This window comes from Carassius auratus, chromosome 9 (genome assembly GCF_003368295.1).
Source record: "Carassius auratus strain Wakin chromosome 9, ASM336829v1, whole genome shotgun sequence".
Taxonomy (NCBI): Eukaryota; Metazoa; Chordata; class Actinopteri; order Cypriniformes; family Cyprinidae; genus Carassius; species Carassius auratus.
Genome location: NC_039251.1, coordinates 3,135,043 through 3,155,125, shown reverse-complemented (window position 1 = coordinate 3,155,125; position 20,083 = coordinate 3,135,043). Strand labels below are relative to the sequence as shown.

The 20,083-nt window shown below is 34.9% G+C and overlaps 3 protein-coding genes and 1 long non-coding RNA gene across 12 annotated transcripts in view; 1 reads left to right on the top strand and 3 right to left on the bottom strand.

The window, feature by feature from the left end:
* The window catches only part of LOC113109173 (NACHT, LRR and PYD domains-containing protein 12-like), a 1,059,377-nt gene that overhangs the window by 304,140 nt on the left and 735,154 nt on the right, over window positions 1-20,083 (bottom strand).
* The window catches only part of LOC113109178 (NACHT, LRR and PYD domains-containing protein 12-like), a 365,574-nt gene that overhangs the window by 84,795 nt on the left and 260,696 nt on the right, over window positions 1-20,083 (bottom strand). The gene's annotated exons all lie outside the window — the stretch shown is intronic.
* The window catches only part of LOC113109181 (NACHT, LRR and PYD domains-containing protein 3-like), a 113,894-nt gene continuing 104,896 nt past the window's right edge, over window positions 11,086-20,083 (top strand). Inside the window, exons 1-2 of one of the 4 annotated variants that reach the window (XM_026272825.1) lie at window positions 11,086-11,451; window positions 11,704-11,785. In XM_026272825.1, the coding sequence (XP_026128610.1) occupies window positions 11,736-11,785 (50 nt within the window). In that variant the 5' untranslated portion in view covers window positions 11,086-11,451; window positions 11,704-11,735. The remainder of the gene's footprint in view (window positions 11,452-11,703; window positions 11,786-20,083) is intronic. The other 3 variants (XM_026272823.1, XM_026272824.1, XM_026272822.1) reach the window with 3 other exon arrangements.
* LOC113109223 (uncharacterized) lies at window positions 12,773-19,182 on the bottom strand. 3 transcript variants are annotated; one of them, XR_003292868.1, is made up of 5 exons: window positions 19,122-19,182; window positions 18,767-18,892; window positions 16,579-16,777; window positions 14,242-14,322; window positions 12,773-12,977 (listed from the first exon to the last, which is right to left on the bottom strand). It is a non-coding gene; the product is annotated as an uncharacterized LOC113109223 (long non-coding RNA). The 3 variants fall into 3 exon arrangements; XR_003292866.1 differs by lacking the exon at window positions 19,122-19,182 and adding an exon at window positions 19,036-19,114; XR_003292867.1 differs by lacking the exon at window positions 19,122-19,182 and adding an exon at window positions 19,036-19,114 and having other exon boundaries at window positions 16,590-16,777.

Below are 20,083 nucleotides of genomic sequence, written 5' to 3'. Positions count from 1 at the left end.
CACTGGTAAAGAGATCTTATTTTAATAATATAATATAATTGTATCATTATGACAGGAAAAGTGTCTGAAATTAGAAATAATTTTCTTACATTTCCTGTCAAGTCTAAATGTAAAGAGGTGCATTTTAAAATGATGAATCATATTTATCCTGCAAAGGAATTTTTAAGAGTAAGATTTAATGTTGGGGCCTGTAATAGATGCCAGTTATGTAATTAGGAGATAGAAACAGTAGAACAGATGTGTTTTCAGTATAATTTGGTACAAACCTTCTGGAATGATGGATTCACATTTACAACTCTTTGAAACAGCGGCAGAGAAAACGAAACCGAAAGTAAACTGGAACCGCTCTGACAGACTCTGCACGTGCACAACTATGTCACGCGCACATTGATAAGACTACCCTTACAAACAAAGAAGGAATTTAGTACAGTTAATCTGAGTGGGAACTATTAATTATGTGTTTGTTGGAATGGGACGCTTATCTGTGTTGCGTGCTGTGTTTTTGGGCAGTGCATGAGTGTTCCTGTCCCAAATGAACACTTCATGTGTCCTCGCGCTCTTATGGACTTACAATAGCCGCTGCGTGCGCGTGTCCGTTAAGTCCACGAGACCGTAGAGTGTCCCGTTTGTCATTTTAGGGTTCAGAAGGTGCTCGCGAGCGTCCCCTAGCGGCAGTTATGCGCCTCGATCCGCACTTCTGACCCGCACCGGCGCGAGCTCCAGCACACTTTACCCGACAGTCAAAGATAAACGTTATTAATGTGTCTATTATTCTGGATGCTTGAACATGTTGAAATTGCAGCTTTACTTTACGAAACACAACTTAATCGTGCAGCACAGTTGTGTATCACGACTACAGGCTGAGATCACAAGCGAGCTGTTCAGTTATAAAGGTTTTACTGACACCAATAACGATTTTATGACAACTAATCTTTTGTCTAAATGACAATATTTGTGGATGTGGTTGTAGTTATTATCTGGCTAATAACAAGAAGCTCTGAGTGAGATCTAGTAGTTACAGTTTAGCTGCTACACAGCAATATCACATCAGTGTTAGAGACAGAACTGCTCTTTCTTTTCAATAGAACTGAAGTTGCACATGATTTCCAGTCGGTTTGGTTTGTTAAAATCATCTTACATTATGATACAGGACATTGCTGGCTTTACAGGAGAAGATGCCAGACTTTTGTGCAGTCTACAGATTCTCCAATCGCCGTCGTCTCAAAACGAGAGCCCGTGGATCACCTTTCACCTGTAAGATATGACAATATTAGGATTATATTTGGGATAATGGTTAGTTACTCAGTGGATGTGTGTACAATACAGGTCCTGTTACACAGGAACAGCGAGGCTATGACATAATAGTATTACAAGATTGTTGTTGACCCAAAGCTTTTTACAAGTTTGTTTCCACAATCACAGAATGTTTCTTTTCTTCAGGAGCGAGGACTTTGACAGAACGGGGCTGAATGTCCAGATTAAAGATGCTGTTGTGCCAAACATTTTTAACTTTCCAGCTCATCTTCAAAGGATCTGTGTATCACTGACCAACAATAATTCAAGGTGTATAAGATTGATATATCAATGTGTGATTAAATGTCACTTTAGTTTTAGTTCCTAGCATCCGCTAGGGTTCATCATTTATATTTACCAGACGCTGAGGGACACAAAGTGGCAGCAAATGCTTGTATTGTTTTCAGTTTGTCGCTCCGTAAGTTTTTATGTTATTTGTAAAATGTGTTTTCTGAAGACATACACAGTACCTGAAAGTGTCACAAACCATTTGAAGTATTTAGAAAAATGCCTGTGTTAGACTGAATCTGTTCAGAGTTGATCACCACTGGTACAGTCTGAATTGTGTGATAATGTCATTCAACTTAACTTATGTAGAAAGATCATTCAGGGGTGGCTAGTTCTAATTTGTCTTTTTTTAAAAGCATAAAACATTTTAAAGCATGGATTTAATATCTGTGTACTATACTCGTATATCTTGTTTTTTTTTAAGGTGGCTGGAATAACAACCCTAATGTCATCCAGTTAAAGTAGATCTTTAGGAAGCTGATGTTAAACAGAGGCAATGTGACGGCGCAGGATGAGTCCCTACCATCTGTCCTCAACACCTCTTCAAACCTGTCAGATATGAGGAGAAGATCTTCCATCCACGTTTGCTGACATTCCTGCCCTAATACATGACCACAGCTACCCTCTCGTCTGATTCGATGGTCTTGTGGACAACAGTCTCTTGTACATTTCAGGTAAAGACTGACTGAAAGTTGATCAGCGTGGTGACAGACACTGCATCTGCCATCAAGGACCAGAGCTATAGTCATAATGCAGTGTCATAAGAACATCTCTGACGTTTATAACAAACCAAACAGTTTGAAAATTGGTAGAAAATTGAGCAAGTTATGATTATTTAAAAAGGACATGCACCATTAAAACACAATGTTAGAGCAAACAAACTCATGGTTTGTGTAACAGTTACAAGTGTTAAGAATTTAGCGCAATGTTTCTCTTATCAAGTGTCAGTGTGTTTCAGATATAATCAGTTCTTTAACTCAAATTGTATATAATTATAGAATTTGTGTAATTAGGTTCATTATGTTATGGACTAATTTTGAATATATGTTTTGTTAATTATCAATGTTATGTTCTCTTTTACTTTATTCTGTAATGCATTATTGGATTATGAACTGATTTCACATTTCTATAGTGTTGTTCCCATACAGAAGTCACAGAGAGTGAAATATATTTTTAATAAATAGATTTCTATATATTTAAATATCTTAAAAACAAATAGAATAAAATATATTATATATTTATAAATATAAATATATTTAGAAATATATATAAAAATATATTTTGGCTGCTTTTTAATTATATTAAACATATGTAAATATTTTTTTATAGGAAATATTTACATATATTTATATCCTTTATATTTAAATACATTAAGATATTAGACTATGTAAAAATATTATTTTGCAATATATGTATATATAATAATTTCTAATATTTGTTAACATATTACGTTTCTGTACATGTAAATATATAAAATTTATATAAATCCAAATATATTGAAAAAATTAAAATATTTAATTAAATAAACGTAAACATGTTTCATAGAATATATTCTCGTTCACTCAAACTTTGTCAATAAATTAAATCTCCACACATGAAAATGTTTTAAATATCAAGATTATAATTGGCCCCTTCTTAATAAATATAATACAAACAAAAATTGGACCCTGAAAAACTGGGAAACCCTTCAGACAATGTAACTTAAAAACAGTGACAATATAAATTGACTTATTAAAAAGAGTACATCTATCAACACCAGTTCAGCATGAACCAACAAAATTATGAATGCTTATGATATTTCTGGCTCTTAAATGAAATATTATCCTTCTGTAAGCATCCAGGGTCAAAACATTATGCACACATATGCAAGTCTTAGTAGGCATTAGAGGTCTGGACGGTCTTTAAACCGAAGGCTGAACCCGGTCCATACCTGAGATCATCTGATACATTTAGAGCCCAAACCCGACCCGAACCCTCTACAAGCAATGAGGCTGAGTTACTTCATAAACTGTGATTTTACTCACTCATTGCAGAGAAATATAACGTTACGAGTCAGTAGCCTGTCGAAGCTGTTTTACTAATAAAAGTGTCCGTGTTGTGTGATGTCTGGTTTCTGTGTCCAATGGTTGTGTGTCTGCGTGTCTATGAAACCAGCGTAGTCTACTGCATGTAGTTTTAGTTTAGCTACAAACCCAAGCCCGACCTGAACCCGAAGCTATTCATTGAATATTAACCTAAACCCGACCCGAAAGCATTTGGGAACCGTCGTATTGTAATGCATCAGCTAATCAGTTCAATATATGGCTGTAATTTTAAGCCAGGATGTTCACTTTATGACTAACACTAGCTCTTTTAGAACCAAATTGATTGAATGAATGGAAATAAATTCTAAACCATCAGAACTGTGTTGTTGTAAGTGTTCTGTATCTTTGTAGAGTGAGGTATTCTTACTCTGCTTAGACCAGATATAGCAGTTATGATCGACAGAGGCTTCCTTGTGCATGACTGTGTGTCCTGGAAAGTGTGTGTCCAAACCTGTATTTCTCGCTGGGAGACCTCAGATGCTAAAGCAGGAGGTCAGGGAGACCCAAGCTGTTGCACATTGAGCGTCTGATTAATAGACTGAAGGAGTGTAAATTCTGTGATAAGAATATTTAGAATATTTTAAATCTATTAAAACTAAAAATCTGTTTAACTTTTTTATAATTATTGTTTTTGTTTATAAATAATTGATATGTTTTTACAAGTTGTCAGGAGTGTTGTAATTTCATTTTACTGCTGATGAAACTTTACATCATGCATGTGACAAATAAACATGATTGAATTGTTTCCCATACAGTATATACATCTAAGTACTAATGAATTATAAATTCAGAACACCACACACACAAACAAATAACATTTACAGAAAAATTACCTTTAATAGGTTAACAACAGATCCTGTACATTTGTGGAAACAGTTCAAAATAAAACATTAGCCTAAAGATTTGTACAAATTGATGGAAACTGATTGCAGGGATTGAAATCACTATGAATCACTGAATGTTTCAAGCCAAAAGTGTTGGAAGATAAAAGTAAAAGTAATCAACCTTTCCCTTGATTGTTGTAATGACTCCCTCATCTCTGTATATTCATGTACAGATATATGAACATTACAGTTCCCTGAATCTAGAAGAAGTAACTTGTGTCATTCTCAACGCATGTCATTCATTCATTGTGCTTTGTTGTCTTGTACCAATCTCACTTTGGTGTGCCATGACCTGTGTTGTTGCTAGAGAAGCCATGCGCAGCTGCTGATGGTGAGTCAACACAAAACAGCTCTCCGAAGGACCCAGAGGATAGCCATCAGGGGGCAAGGATGCTCGTGTGCTGTGGTGGTATGTGGACAGGTCTTTGGTCGGCTCCAGGCTGGAAGCTGAGAGGAGAGTACACTCCCTTCTTGTACTTCTCCAGAAGCACTGTCTGTCAAAGGCACATCCCCTGAAATCCCTATGATGGTTATTAAAGAGCCATTTCTCTCGACATGCCTTCATAAATATCATTCAGGCGCTGCACTCTCTGTATTATTGTAAGTTGAGGTGAGAAATGAGGACAAGAAAAAACAAGCATCACAAAGAAGATGTAGGTTAATATAATGTGTATATTAATAGTGTATTGATGGCTGCTCAGACCCAGTGCAGCTGTGAGTAGAGGACATCTGTTGGCTGTAATGTGCTGTTTAGTAGAGCAAGCCCTGCAAACATGAGCACTGATTGACCAACAGCTCAAATGTGTTTGAGAACAACCTGCAAACAAAACTGACATCAACTGAAGTTATCTCCTGTGTTTGAGGATTCAGGCAACCATAGTCACTGGTTTTACTGGATTAAATAATCATTAGTTAAATTATGTTGGTTTACACTATAGCTAGTGTTTGAACCTTCCTTGGGTGAAGTGTTGGGAACTTGACTAATTCCACTCTCTGGGAAGTTTAATAGGCCTATGTAGCAGAGCTTTGTAATAAACTGCTGTGCAAATACTTGTTAGAAACACACAGAGCGGTCCAGAGTTGTACTGTTCGGACAGTAATTGTAGGCCGTGAGGCTGTGTCCAAACAGTAATCTGACTCTTACAGTCACTGTCTCAGGCTCCAGACTAACATTTGAAGATAGTGGCACCAGCACCATGAAGTACTACTGATGGTGACACCAGAAGATTTAGTTTGAGATTATTTACAATAACGATTATTTAATAGAAGATTACTATTGATTTACAATAATGAGTGCAATTACTAATAATATTATACATAATAAAACCTGTATATTATTCAAGGTCTGTTTGATTAGATGTGCACATATACATGGTAATTTCAACAATGCAATAAGTTTATTATATATAATATTATAAATATAATGTTAGAGAATGATGAGGGTAAAAATGATTTTCTCTATTTTCAGGTGTGCAACAGGCGAACACAACAAGGTGTCTTCAGCCCTTGTTACCAAACACCAGTTCTTGAGAGGAAAAATTATTTAAAAAAAGAAAGATCACCTTTGATTAATGTTGAAGAAATATATTACATTTGTTGCAGGTAAAGCAAAGTAAGAAAACAGATAATTTTACCAGGAGTCCATCAAAAATAAAGTGACACCTCAATAACATTTCTATTATCCTGAAAGCTGTTTAATTTTTATGTTTGTTTATTTGTTATTTATTTGTTTTGCAGATGGAGGATCTGTCTGGCTAAGATGTGTATCAGAAGAGGCAAGAGTTTGGGCAAGAGTCACAGACAGAGTCTGGTGGCACAAAAAGTGATCAGCGAGAGCCAAAGAAGAGCAGCTGGGGAGATACTGTTACTGAGCTGGATGAAGAAAAACTAATCTGTGTTGATTAGGCACACGAAGGTAATAAATCACTGGTTTGCATGAACAGTAAAACTAAGAATCTCAATGATCAGAAACATAGTATGCCATATTCAGTTGAACAAATCTTAAATTAAAGGTCTTATGGTCCCACTTCATCAGTGAGGTGAGTGTGTTTGTATCCGTAATATCTAAATCTATATTTTTTTCTTTTTCAACCTCTTCTCTTGGTTAGGATTTCCTCTATACATTGTTTATGGGGTTATTTTGTGGAACTGTTTGTGTTCATGCAGGTTCCACAGTAACAGCAGCAAGAATTAATAAAGGCAATATTCAAACAATCATCATTTTCTCATTTTCATGTTGTTTCAAACTTGTATAACTTTCTTTTGTTCTGTGAAAGAAATTATTTTCAAGAATGTCACTGAAAATCGCTGACATGTTGTTTCGGAGCCCAGTGATTTTCATCATATGGACATTCTTTAATAGTGATGAAGTTCGGATCATTTTACCGACTCGTTCAGCAAAACGAGTAATTTTTTTTTCGAGTAATTCCGTTCATTTCGTTCATTTTAGCAAAATGTAATTACAATGTTACGTGTTACTTCCCGAACACATCTAATTCTTATGCAAACGTTGATCACACTACGAACAATACAAAACTATAATGCTATGATAAACAGAAAAGATTCATACATTTTTCACCTGTGTCTTCAGTCTGTGATCAGCTCACCTCACCTCTTGTCTGAAAGTCTTCAGGTTCAAGTCATTTCTTAATCACGTGACAGACCCATACGCTAAACCAATGCAGTCTGAGCCGGAAAGAGAATTGATTAGTTCATCTTTTGGGTATTCAGGTTGTTGATTGTTCGTTCTTTTGTCCCGTGACGTGACAGCATTGGCTAGAGTAATTAGTTAATTTACAACCTTCCTTACAAATGGAAGCATAGTACTTATTATTATTATTTTTTATCTAATCTTCAAAAGTGACCTTGTTGTATGATTTATGTTTTTTGAGTTCACCCTTCAGATCATTAGACTATAGAACTGTAGTGTTACTTGTTTAGGATTCAAAATGTTATTTGCTTTTATGTCATTATGTCCTTTTTGAGCAATCTTCTTGTTATATATTAGACCAAAATGTCAAGTCTGCCTAGGAAAAGCAATTATTATACCAGCAAGCTCAAAATTGGATTAAAAATGAAAAAACTAGGCTATAAATACATTTTTATTGTAGGCTTGGATAATTATATTATTATATAACCTAGTTTTTATTTACCGTTAAACAGTCAAAAAGACAAATTCATCAATATTTTATTTATAACAAGTTTTTATTTATAAAATAATAACACACCACAGATCCTGAAGAAACAGTAACAAAAACACAGTGACAGTAATGTCAGAAATAGCGTATGGGTCTGTCACGTGATTAAGGAAAGACTCGACCCGAAGACTCATGAGATGAACTTATCAATTCTCTTTCCGACTCAAGACTGCATTGACTGACACAGGTGAATTACTACTTAAGGAACAGATCCTATTGAATATTGCGCATGCGCGACTGAACAAATCACTCCCCCAGACGACTCGTTCTTCCAGAGTCACATTAAAGAACACAAATCATTCTAGAACGACACATCACTATTCTTTAACATTCTTAAATTCTTCATTTTTGTGATCTTTTGTGATATTTCTTGAGATGAGGAAAAAAAAAGCTCTGGCTTCGTGTGGACGTAGCCTAAATGATGACAAAATATCCCTTTAATGGGGTCATTTACTTTTGATTTCAATTTGTTATATTCATAATTTAATTTTTTTCCCACTGATGTCAACTTATAATATTAGTTAGGGATTCTTGCAACCAAATGCTCATAATTTAGTTTTTTTCATGACCACCCTCCCTATTATCTTTATTATATTACAGTTTTTTTACAGACGCTAGGACACATTTCTCAATACTTAGGTAACTTTTGCAAAACTCTTCACACAGTTCTCCTAACCAACTTTCAGCTTGGCAAAGCAGTTCATTTCAAATTCAAATTGCACTACAACTACCGAAACACTTTCTTCAGGTCTCAAATCAACTAATTCTTCCAGAACACTAGCAAAGGTTGACAGCCGACAAACACACTTTGTCATCCACAAAACAATGACCTAAAAAACACTAACAACATGTAGCATTATACAATGTTTTCTTGTGTGAAACAAGGACACATCTCTGTTTTTAATTCACTGCAATATATGTTACTGGAATGAATCAGACATGATGCAGCATTTGTCAATATTTTATGTAATTTGTTTTATTTATTTTTTATTTTTTGCACTGACTAATTCCAAAATACAAGAATTTGTATACACACCATCCACTGATACAGATACAATAGTAATGCTAATCTACTCGGTCTTCTCCATTTGGCCACAGGTTCTCATTCACATCACATCTTATGTCATCTAGGCCAATACACCTCGGAGAGAATCTTCTGGCATGCCTGATCAATCCCTGGCAATCTTCTGCTGATATGTCCAGGCATTCAGCATTCATTGCATCCAGGAGGGACATTTGATCATGTGGATGGTCATTTTTATAATTGTTTTTATAGCATGTCATTTTAAAATTTAAAATATATTTCATTAAAATATTACTGTAGAAATGTAGCATTTGCTGTCTTATTCAGTTTTGTATTATGTTATTGTTATTGTTATTGTTTTGAACATAAGTTGTTTGAAAACAGTATGTAAGCATGTGCAAATTGGCCTGTACATACAAAGAGTTTTGGCAGTTGTTGTGTCTGAGTGAGAAAAGAATTCATGAAATTTGAGAGATGTAGTCATTGAATGCATTTTGTGCCAAAGCAATGATAATTGATCCTCAGTTTAGCCCACATAGACTTCTGTTATGCTCACTGTGTGAAGAGTTTTGCAAAAGTGACCTAAGTATTGAGAAATGTGTCCTAGCGTCTGTAAAAAACTTTAATAATTTAGCTTACACTGCCTTATCTTTTAAGTCTTTCTAGTTCAAGTCAGTTCCGTGTTTCAAAAGAGAGATGGTGACGTTGCCGCTTGATTTATACTCTGTCATCCTTTTTTTTTTTTTTTGTATACATGCTAGATTTTTTACAAATGATTTTGTATGCTAAAACGTGTCCGTTATTTGAAGAATGGTTTGACATCGTAAACGTTTTCCCGCTCTGTGTGGAGTTTAAAGACGCTCCCTTAAGAATTACAGCTGCGTTGAGTCTCGAATAAAATCGAAAGCAAATGTTTAGCGTTGATGTTTCTCCGTTTAAACAGCCAGAATCGATTCTGTACGGAATATCAAAGTGTTTCATAGGAACTAAGCCATGATTTTCGTGTAGCTGCTTCAAAGAAAGACGATTTTGTGAATCTGTGTAAAGGACGTTTCTTCCTCTAAAGGACGTTTATTTTTATATTTTTTAATATTTTCTTTTAAAAACAAATTAACGTGGTTTGATTGGTGTTTGGTGTTGTGTGTGACAAAAACAGCATGTGCTTTATACAGGATCCTGTAGATGAGGAGGCTACATTAATTCATTCATTAAGTAACATTCATCTAATAAAACAATCTTAAATATTCTTTTTTTTTTATTATTAAATAATACATCTGCAATAGATTGATGATTTAGATTTATGCACAGCTGTGTTTTTCAAATAAATCTTAAAGGATCATCCAGTTATCATCCATCTCAGCTTAGCTGAGTCCTGGAGGGGTTTTCTGCTTTAATATCTTTTTCTATATTATTTTTTAAGAATAATAATTTTAAGAGATGCCATGGATCTAAAATGTCTACCAATAAAAAATTAGCTCTTTAGTGAACATGAGCTAGAGAAGGACAGTAAATTAACCTAAATAAATAATATTTAAAGTAATTTTCTTCTTTGTATAAGGCGGATTATTGACTCAGTGGCAGCTGTCAGTCTGGGGCTGAACACTTCTGCACGACTCAATACGAATGCCGTGACAGCGTATCACACATAAAATCAGTAACAGTTCATAATTAAATCCTTTTCCTTTTCCTGTAACTCGATAAAATCCATTGCAATGAACGTCATCGGAGATGTTTAATTCACAATCATTCTGAGCATTTTTCCTGCTGGCGTTCACATCAATCCACAAGTCGTTCTTAAAGGTTAGGCTATTTTCATTCAATTCGATGTAAAAACAAATTGGTTGCATAATGGTATCCACTCACATTTAACTTTTTGTCTGGTTGTTATGGTCAGGAAAAAAATCACATTACTATATGTTATAACCTATGATCACTGTTTTATACAGATGTTATACTAAAAGTTACTGCCTTTTGTCTTGGCATGACAGCATGACATTTGACAAAACAAAGACAGAATAAAATAACTTCAAAATAGCTGTAAAACAATCAAGTTTGAAATTATTTCCATTAAAACATATAATTACCAGAATTCCAGTGTCTTACCTATAATTATTTTTTTCTGGACAAATAAAAATCTTTAAAGGCATTTAGTGGGTTGTTTGCCTTTTATATAGCAGAGCAGCAATCCACCTGTCACTCAAGTGGCCACGCCCTTTAATTATGCAGAACTTTAAGGCCTAATATAATTTAAACTGAGTTAGGTCTATGGGTCTGAGTCTCTAGCGGCCATTCGATGAATTACAGTTTAAGACACTTCTGTGTTTCAAGATAGTGACACGGAGGTTCCCGCTTGATTTATACTCTGCTTTTTTGCAAGATTTTATTATTGTTTTTTTTTTATGATTTTGTTTACTAAAACGTGTACGCTATTTTGTTTTGACATCACAAGCGTTTTCTCGCTGTGTGTGTAGTTTAAAGACGCTCCCTTCAGAATTATAACGGAGTCTCGGCGCCATCATTTTTTTCCGTGTCTCGAATAAAAGTGAGTTTATGTTTCTCCATTTAAACAGCCAGAATCGATTCTGTATGGAATATCAAAGTGTTTCATAGGAACTAAGTCATGATTTTCGTGTAGCTGCTTCATAGAAAGACGGTGGATTTTGTGAATCTGTGTAAATAAGGTGAGTGCTGAGTGTTTTGCAGTGACTTCCGCTTTCAGATTTACTCTAAAGAACGTTTAGTTTTATATGTTTAATATTTTCTATTCAAGCAAATGGAGGTGGTTTGATTGGTGTTTGGTGTTGTGTGTGGTTTATTCGATCATTTGTTAACACACGACTAACATTGTGTATCTGAACATGTGTATCTCATGATCTGTTTCTCTCAGGATCCGTTCAGCTGAATTATTGAGTTTGTTTGTCATTTCTATTCAGAGTCAGTGCTGGAGATCAGATTCTGTTTCATCATGGAGGACACACAAACATCCACAGATCAAGAGTTTTCTCCAGGATGCAGGTACTTTGAAGAAACACTGTATTAAATCACCTTCAATGATGAGAGATGGGTGTTTTGTGTCTGGAGACAAACAATATTGTGACAATATACCCAGACAGCACACATACGTTGTGCCGATGTCGAGCCGACCTACAAAACTCCATCGGGACGATATCGCTCAGGGAGCGTTTGCTAATAGGCAAGATGTCTCGGCGACGTCGGCCTCTGATCGGAAATGCTCTCCGGCCGATGCTGAGACGATACATCCCGGCCGCTCTGCGTGGACGCGGTTCACCGGCGTTTTGCTCATCGTTACGGACCACCCGCGGCTACCGCCGCTGGTTTATAATAAAACAATACACACCACTCTCAAGAACAGATGCAACTTTATTAATATTTTCATTTATTTCATATTACATGTACAAATACATTAACATTTACCAGATGCTTTGATCAAAAGTGGATAATTCGGGATTATTTGTAGTCTTTTGAAAATTAACCATGATTTTACTACAGCTTTTGCAGTAAAACCATAGAAAAAACTAAATCAACCATAGTTTTACTACAATCACCATGATTTTACTACAGCTTTTGCAGTAAACCCATAGTAAAAACAAAAATAACCATTACTACAGTCCTTGCATGGTTAAATGTTGTATGAGTATAGCACCTTTTGACAATACTTATTTCAAAGTAGGTTTACAGGAAATGCATGTTTCAAGGTTACAGTTTAAAAAGCCAGAGATGACTGAGACTCACCGGGGAAGACCATCTAGTTCATAATAAAAAGTCATGTGTTCAGTGCTGTCAGCATCGCATGCGAACTTTATGCCAAGAACTTTTTAAAAAGAGTTACATAAACACAAAATAAAACCAGGCAAACAATACTAATTAAGCAATTAAAACGTTTTAAATTGCATGATAAAAGTTCAAAAATATTTTCTGATAAAATCTTACTAAACAAGTCTCTAGTTTTGTATTCAGTTAACATTAACATTATCTTTCAACATTTTTAAAGTGATGCTTACAAATTTACCCTTATAGGCAAAATAAGGATAATATTTGTTTTGTGTGTCCAATGTTTTGTGTGTTCATGCACAGTTGTCGTCTGTCTGTAGTCTTTGTGAGCGTTGGTGTCATCTGAAGTCTTCACAAGTAAGTTTGGATTCAGTCTGGAGCTGGTGTAATCTCTAGAAACCTTGGGATGGCCATCCTGAGATAGAGACAGGAAATAAAAAGGAGAAAGTTTAGAATAGCTGCTGCTGTTCATATTATTTCTGACAAAATATTATTTATTTAATCACATATAACTGGAGTGCATGGTTATTAGAGGTGTTGTGTGAATACTAAACTATGTATTTTAATTTAATTTAAACAACAACAAAAAAGTGTGTCCGAGCCCCAAATATTATTTGGAAGGCTATTTTCAAAGTAAAATACCAATAGGTTTTGCTTCCTTTAGTGGACTTTGATAAATTCTTGGGTGTTAGAATTTAGTGACCTCACTACAGGCAATGCACCATAGTACTGCTGCCTCAATTTGAGCTTATTTTGCTATATATATATATCTATCTGATTTAATCACAAGTAGGTTTAATAAACGCACATCCACTTCCAATTCACCAATCAATAAACAAAAATCGACACTGCCACTAATGCTCTCAAAAATCAGTTTATTGATGAAGTGTTTCACGCGATCCCTGTAAATGTAATATTTGTGGAACAGGCATCTCTTTAGAATGGAATATACATTTCAGTAGGTGGAACATTATATTTGTAATTTATACTACCGTTAAAAGTTTGGGGTCAGTACAATTTTTTTTACGTCTTTGAGAAAAGTCTCTTCTGCTCACCAAGGCTGCCTTTATTTGATCAAAAGCAAGTAAAAAAAACTGTAATATTGTGAAATATTACAATTTAACAACAGTTTTCTACGTGAATATATTGTGAAATGTAATTTATTTCTGTGATCTAAGCTAATTTTTATTACTCCAGTCTTCAGTGTCACATGATCCTTCAGAAATCATTCTGATTTGCTGCTCAATAAACATTTTCAATTATTATCACTGTCTTATCAATTATCAAAAGTTAAAACAGACATTTCTGTTTCAAACACTGTACTGTTTTAAAACTCTATTCATCAAAGAATCCTGAAAAAGTGAAGGAACACAGCGGTTTTCAACACTGATAATAGTCAGAAATGTTTCTTCAGAAGCAAATCAGAATATAAGAATGATTTCTGAAGATCATGTGACACTGAAGACAGGAGTAATGATGCTGAAAATCCAGCTTTACCATCACAGGAATAAATGACTTCTCTAAATATATTCAAATAGAAAACTATTATTTTAAATTGTAGTGAATTGTATTCATTTCATAAATTAAACTGTGGTTGCCATAAAAGACTTTCAAAAACACAAAAAACCATACCTTCCCAAACTTATGATACAGTTGTGTATGTTCAAGATTGTACTTACTGGTCCTGCAGTTTATAGCATCTTGGAGATGTTATCTGACAGCAGCGGTGGGCCGTCAGGGTGAGCAGGGCTCTGCTGGCCCTATAAAAAACAAAATTGTGTGAAAAATGCTTTTAAAGACTATTTAGTTATCATTTACATTTGTGTAATGTTCACAAATTGCTTGTGATTAGTTTAGTTGAGGTTGACCTGGAATATCCTACATTAAAAAAAGTATATGGCCAGCACTACAGATTGTGCTACCCCTTTGTTGAAAGAAGTCACATCTGATTTGTTACAAGCATTAGTGACAGAATCATCCTCTGTGTCTAGAGACGTGCCCAGTGCTACCCCCAGCGTTAGACTGCCCTTTTAGTCAGGGATTTCCAAAGTACGAAAGTGAAATTAAATGAAAAGAAAATACAGCCTACAGACCTGGTTGCCAATCTACTAAAATGCTTTTTTAAGGTGCTAGTTTGCAGAAAAAAAGAGAATAACTGAGAAATGAAGACCTACAACTGAGAAAGGAAGACCTACACCTAAACTGAAGGCCAGCAACATTTTTATGCACCATTTCAAAGATTGCAACTACGAGTGCTATGAGTGGCTAACAGTTAAACCAAGCACAAGTTATTTTGTTGGTCGTGATTACTTTTTAATCTGAGTCAAGGGACATGAAAAGAGTTCTTTATTATTTGATGAGTATCGTATCATGCACATTGTTATAACAGAGGTCGACCGATTCATTGGTTTTGCTGGTTAATCGGCACCAATAGTTGATTTGTAGAACTATCGGTTATCTGCAAAATCCATGGAGATAATTTTCCGTGTTGCGTTTGTTTTGCCATGTGACACTGTGCGCTGCACAGAGTGGGAAACTTCAAACGCGAGTTTAAATGCAGCCGTTCACATAGTTTTCTATTAAATAACATTATATTAATCTCAAATCATTGTAAATTTACATAATGACTTCACCCTAGGCTATAAATTATGTATTGTGCATTTTACAGCAAAACGTTGGTCTTTCTGTGGTTCTAATACAGTCTGTATGCTTCATATAGAAAGCTGTAATACAGATTGCGCGTTTTCTTTCCGTTTGCTCTTTTTTTTTAACACTGAACTTTAAACACATATGCCACATAGTTCATTCCTGAAGCAAACTTATGTCCGTTTGGTGATTAAATAAACAGTTTTAGACCGCTGCTTGAATTGAATGTGACGCATCCGGTGTGTGTGATAACTGTGACTTCTCAAAGACGCTGCACATGATTAGATAATCATGCACTGTTCTAAAATAGCAGCAAATAAAATGTGATGCGTTCGGTGTGTAGGGTTGGGTATCGTTTGAATTTTATCGATTCCAATTCCGATTCTGCTTATCGATTCCTGGTTTCGATTCCAATAAGATAAAAAATCCAATATAAAAAAATTAAGTCAAACATTTAGATGTCAAACATGTTTCCGTCTTTTTACAAAGCATTCTGTTACAGCTGAATAACACGAGCAAAAATCAGCAGCTTACAAAACACTGCAAGAGGAATTTTGCCTGTGCTTAAAAAAAAAAAATACCATAGCAAAAACAATTAATTAATAAAAATATTAAAGTGTTAAAGACAAGTAACCAGTCAGTAGTAAGATATGAACAAACAAATCAATTAGCAATATCCTAAATACAACTAAACAAAATTTCAGGTACAGAAACTGTAATTAAAAGTTTAAAAACACTGCATAGTTTTCTTTTTATAAATAAAATAAAGATTAATCAATTAAAGTTATTAAATATATTCAGTCGAGATCAGTGAATGATTTTCTTTTGTTCTTTGATTAACATTAATGACAGACAGCGCGTTTATTAGGCTGTTGTCTCTTTAAACAAAAATACTGTACGTGTGTGTTTTCTTTCTCATCTGTTTACATTCATGTAAGACAAAAACGTTTGTGTTTATGATGATATACTGATGTAGTTTTCTGTATATTGGTCGACAAATATGAAAGAAGTCAGTTTCGGCTCGGAACAACCTTTTCTACAGTGGAAATACATGGAATGGTCCGAGAATGGACACAAACCCGGGAACCCACAGCGCGACCGCAGACCGCTGCTCTCATTCAGTATCTATTTTGTTCAGTATTCATTTTAAAAACTATTGGTTTATAAATCGGTATCGGCCAGTGTGGTCCAAACTAGCTATCAGTATTGGAAAAATCCCCTATCGGTTGATCTCTAGTTGATAATACTGTGGTGCTGTGTGGATGTCCAGAAAAAAAAAAGACCAAATCAATACCGGTGGCTACTGGTGATACATTGAGGTCTAATGAAGTGAAATGATCGGTATGTAGGAGAAAATGAACACTACTTACAACAGTATTACCTTTAATCCATAGCCTGGGCAACCAGCTGTCAGCACCCTCACAACTGTCTATAGAACGTGACTTCTCTGTCGCATGACAACAGATGCACGGGCGAGATACTGGAGCTGATGACGCTGTTTGCCAGCGCAGCATCGTGATGTCTATCAGCTATCGGCGATGGATGATGGCATCGTCAATCAGGCCAACCCTAACCAGGATGACATAATTAAACAATTGTACACAACTGTTGTACACAGTTTTTATAATTTATTAGCTAAACAAATGCACAGCTTCCACCAACAAAAACAAATAGTTAAAGCAAGAGTACAGCACCAACTGCTGTTACCCGGATGAGCCTGTGTGATTACATTTTACAGGTTGTTATCCAGGGATAACATGCATCGGAATGTCGCAACTGACCAATCAGAATCAAGTACCCAAAGAGCCATGTAATAAAAGTAATTAGCTAATGGTAAACTAATCATTTACAAAACATGACTGTGTTCATAGATGATTAATAAGTGATGTTAATATTTTTATCTATGTTCTGTAGATTAAGTTATAAATAACTTACAAAGCTTTCTGCACCCACAATCTAAAGTGTAAACTACTCATCAGTTGTAAATGTAAACTTTCCTGTTACAGGTTGGTTGATTGTGTGTATGTGTGTGTTGGTGTGTGTGTATATATATATATATATATATATATATATATATATATATATATATATATATATATATATATATACACACATACGCACACACAACTGAAAACCACAAAGTTTGTAAAACATTTACAACTGATGAGTAGTTTACACCTTAGATTGGGGGGTGCAGAAAGCTTTGTAAATGATTTATACTGTTTATTGAGATAATAGTACAATGTTGACATTTCAATGATTTATAAGTGATTCATAATATATTAACTAGTAACTATTAAAAATTAAGGATCTGTTTTAACTAGTTACTATTAAAAATTAAGGATCTGTTTGATTTTTTTCGTGATTTTATTTTTTTTAAGATTGCTTATGAAAGATGTGTAAATCATATCATATTAATCATTAGTGAATGTATATTCATGTCACTTGTAAATTATTTATAACTTAATCTACAGAACATAGATAAAAATATTAACATCATTTATTTCAATGAACACAGTCATGTTTTGTAAATAATTAGTTAATCATAATCGAATTACTTGTAAATGACTTTTAAAATGAATTTACAAAAAGTACACAAATTATTAGTATGTCACTTATTAAGCGCTTATGAATGTTTTGTAAATGATTAGTTCATCATTAACTACTCACTTAAAAGTGACTTACATATGAACTTTATTATAAATTGTTCCCAAAAATCACCCACACCTTGGAAGACCTGAGGGAAAGTAAATTAACAGCAAATTTTCATTTTTGGGGTGAACTATCCCTTTAACCCACACTAATCTAGCCTACTGCTGAAGTTGTTGATCAGCCCCGTCATTGTTGTTGAGAGCCTGTGTGGGGCATAATATGTGCATTAAGGGGCGGTCACACTGCACTTTTCGTTCCACTGACTTCCATTCATACGCATGCAAATGCGTCAGACCGGAAACCCAGGCTCATGCGAAAATTTTCGCATTTCGCTGCATTCGAAAGTTCAAGTTTGGTGCACCTTGACCTGCGAATTCGCATCACGTGAAGTCGTGGGACCAGTAGATGATTGATACGACACTGCGTGACCTCTGTACAGAAATTTAAAAATGAAGTGCTAGTTTTAGCCGTAGCGCAGCATCCTATTTTATATAATACATATTTAAAAGATAATTAAAAAAGAAGCTGCATGGTTCGCAGTGTCAATGGAAACAGGAACAGATGGCACATTTGAATGAGGACACGTTCTATATTTTTTTTATTGTTTAGTGTGTATATTTATAGAGAGAGAGAGAGACAGAGTGCAATATAATAAGACGCTTTCGACGCCATCGCCAAAGACACAGTAAAAGCACAGATTAACCCATGTTGTGATAAGGGGAAACCGTTATATCTTGCTCCCGCCCATATTCGCAGCGGCGTCCGAAATAATTTTGCACGTTCAAAGGCTAGTGTGACCGCACCTTTACACATACGGCTGCGTTAGCTGTAACAGATGTGTAAGATGTGTACAGGTATCTAACAGTTGTTTACTGAAGGCCCTGACTGAAACCTCACGGTACTCACTGTCTGACAGCAGGTTCACTCAGACTCTGATCGTCATCACTGAAGAATCCAGGAACAAAACAAGCAATCTGACACAGAGTCAACAATATTTACTCTACAGTTCCAGGTTCATTAGAAGGAAACAAGCTAGAGTAGAGGTGAAATGGAGATAAAAGACAGAATAATACATAACAATTATAATAACATGTAATATACATATTCTACTACTAAAAATATAATCTTAAAATAACACAATCTATATTTTTAGTTTTAGGTTGAGTGTGACTTACGTTATGATGTCAGGGACTTCTTAAAATTGGTGAAATGTATTCTGAAAAAGGCATATTCATGTTTTTCATGAGCTTCTTCAGGTCACCTGTATTTCTAAGTCAGAATCTCCCTTCAGAAATGTTGAAATCTTGGAGCTTCACTTCTGTTCTGTAGAGTTTCTTTCTGTCCTCCTGAAATCACAGAACAATTTGTATTAATATCTGTTTATCATGAAATATCGAAAATAATGTGAACTTGATTTAAGCCGATTACACTCTCAGTGTGACGTAATCGATTCAGTAAATCAGCCTTTTCCAATAACTTACTGACAAATCACCAGCAAAACATTCAAAGTGCCATCAAAATATCTCATACACACACGAAGATTTGATTAAAAGCCCTGAGTTTCATCAACAAGAGCTCAATCTATATAGTTAGCCTACCTGAAAACTGCTAAGATGCTAACGGACTTTTTCGAAGAAACTAAACCGTTTCTATAAAATAAATTTAATTGAAACATGTCAATAACAAGCAAGAAACGTGTCAGGAACATTTGTATGTAATATTTGTGTGATTTTAGCGACTAAACTTACCCAAAACAGTGTAAACTGCAGCGAGAGACGGAGATTACTGTTTGCCAGTAACGGTTTTTGTGTTGACGCCCCGTTTCCATGGCAACTCTGCTCCCCACTCGCGCAGAACTCACTGCACACACAGCATTTACACAAACAAACATCTAGAGTTAAAACATTACATTTATAATGTACAGTCTCATTCAATAATTAATTTAAATATCATTTTGTTTTAATCAAATCGAAGATTCAATAATAAATGTAAAAATCATTTTGTAGTTCAGAAGCAACAGCAACAATAGCTCACCATATTATTTCACCGGATTATTTCTGAAAGCCTGTAAAAGAGTGAAAAACACGGTGAAAAAGCAGTCAGGACTTCTCTTTAATAACCCGCTTTTACATTTTCCCTCCGAGAAACTTCTGAAAACGCATTAAGGCGTTAACATCAATGTTAAAAAAAAATCGCTACCGTGACCGTTGGCTCAAAAAGTTA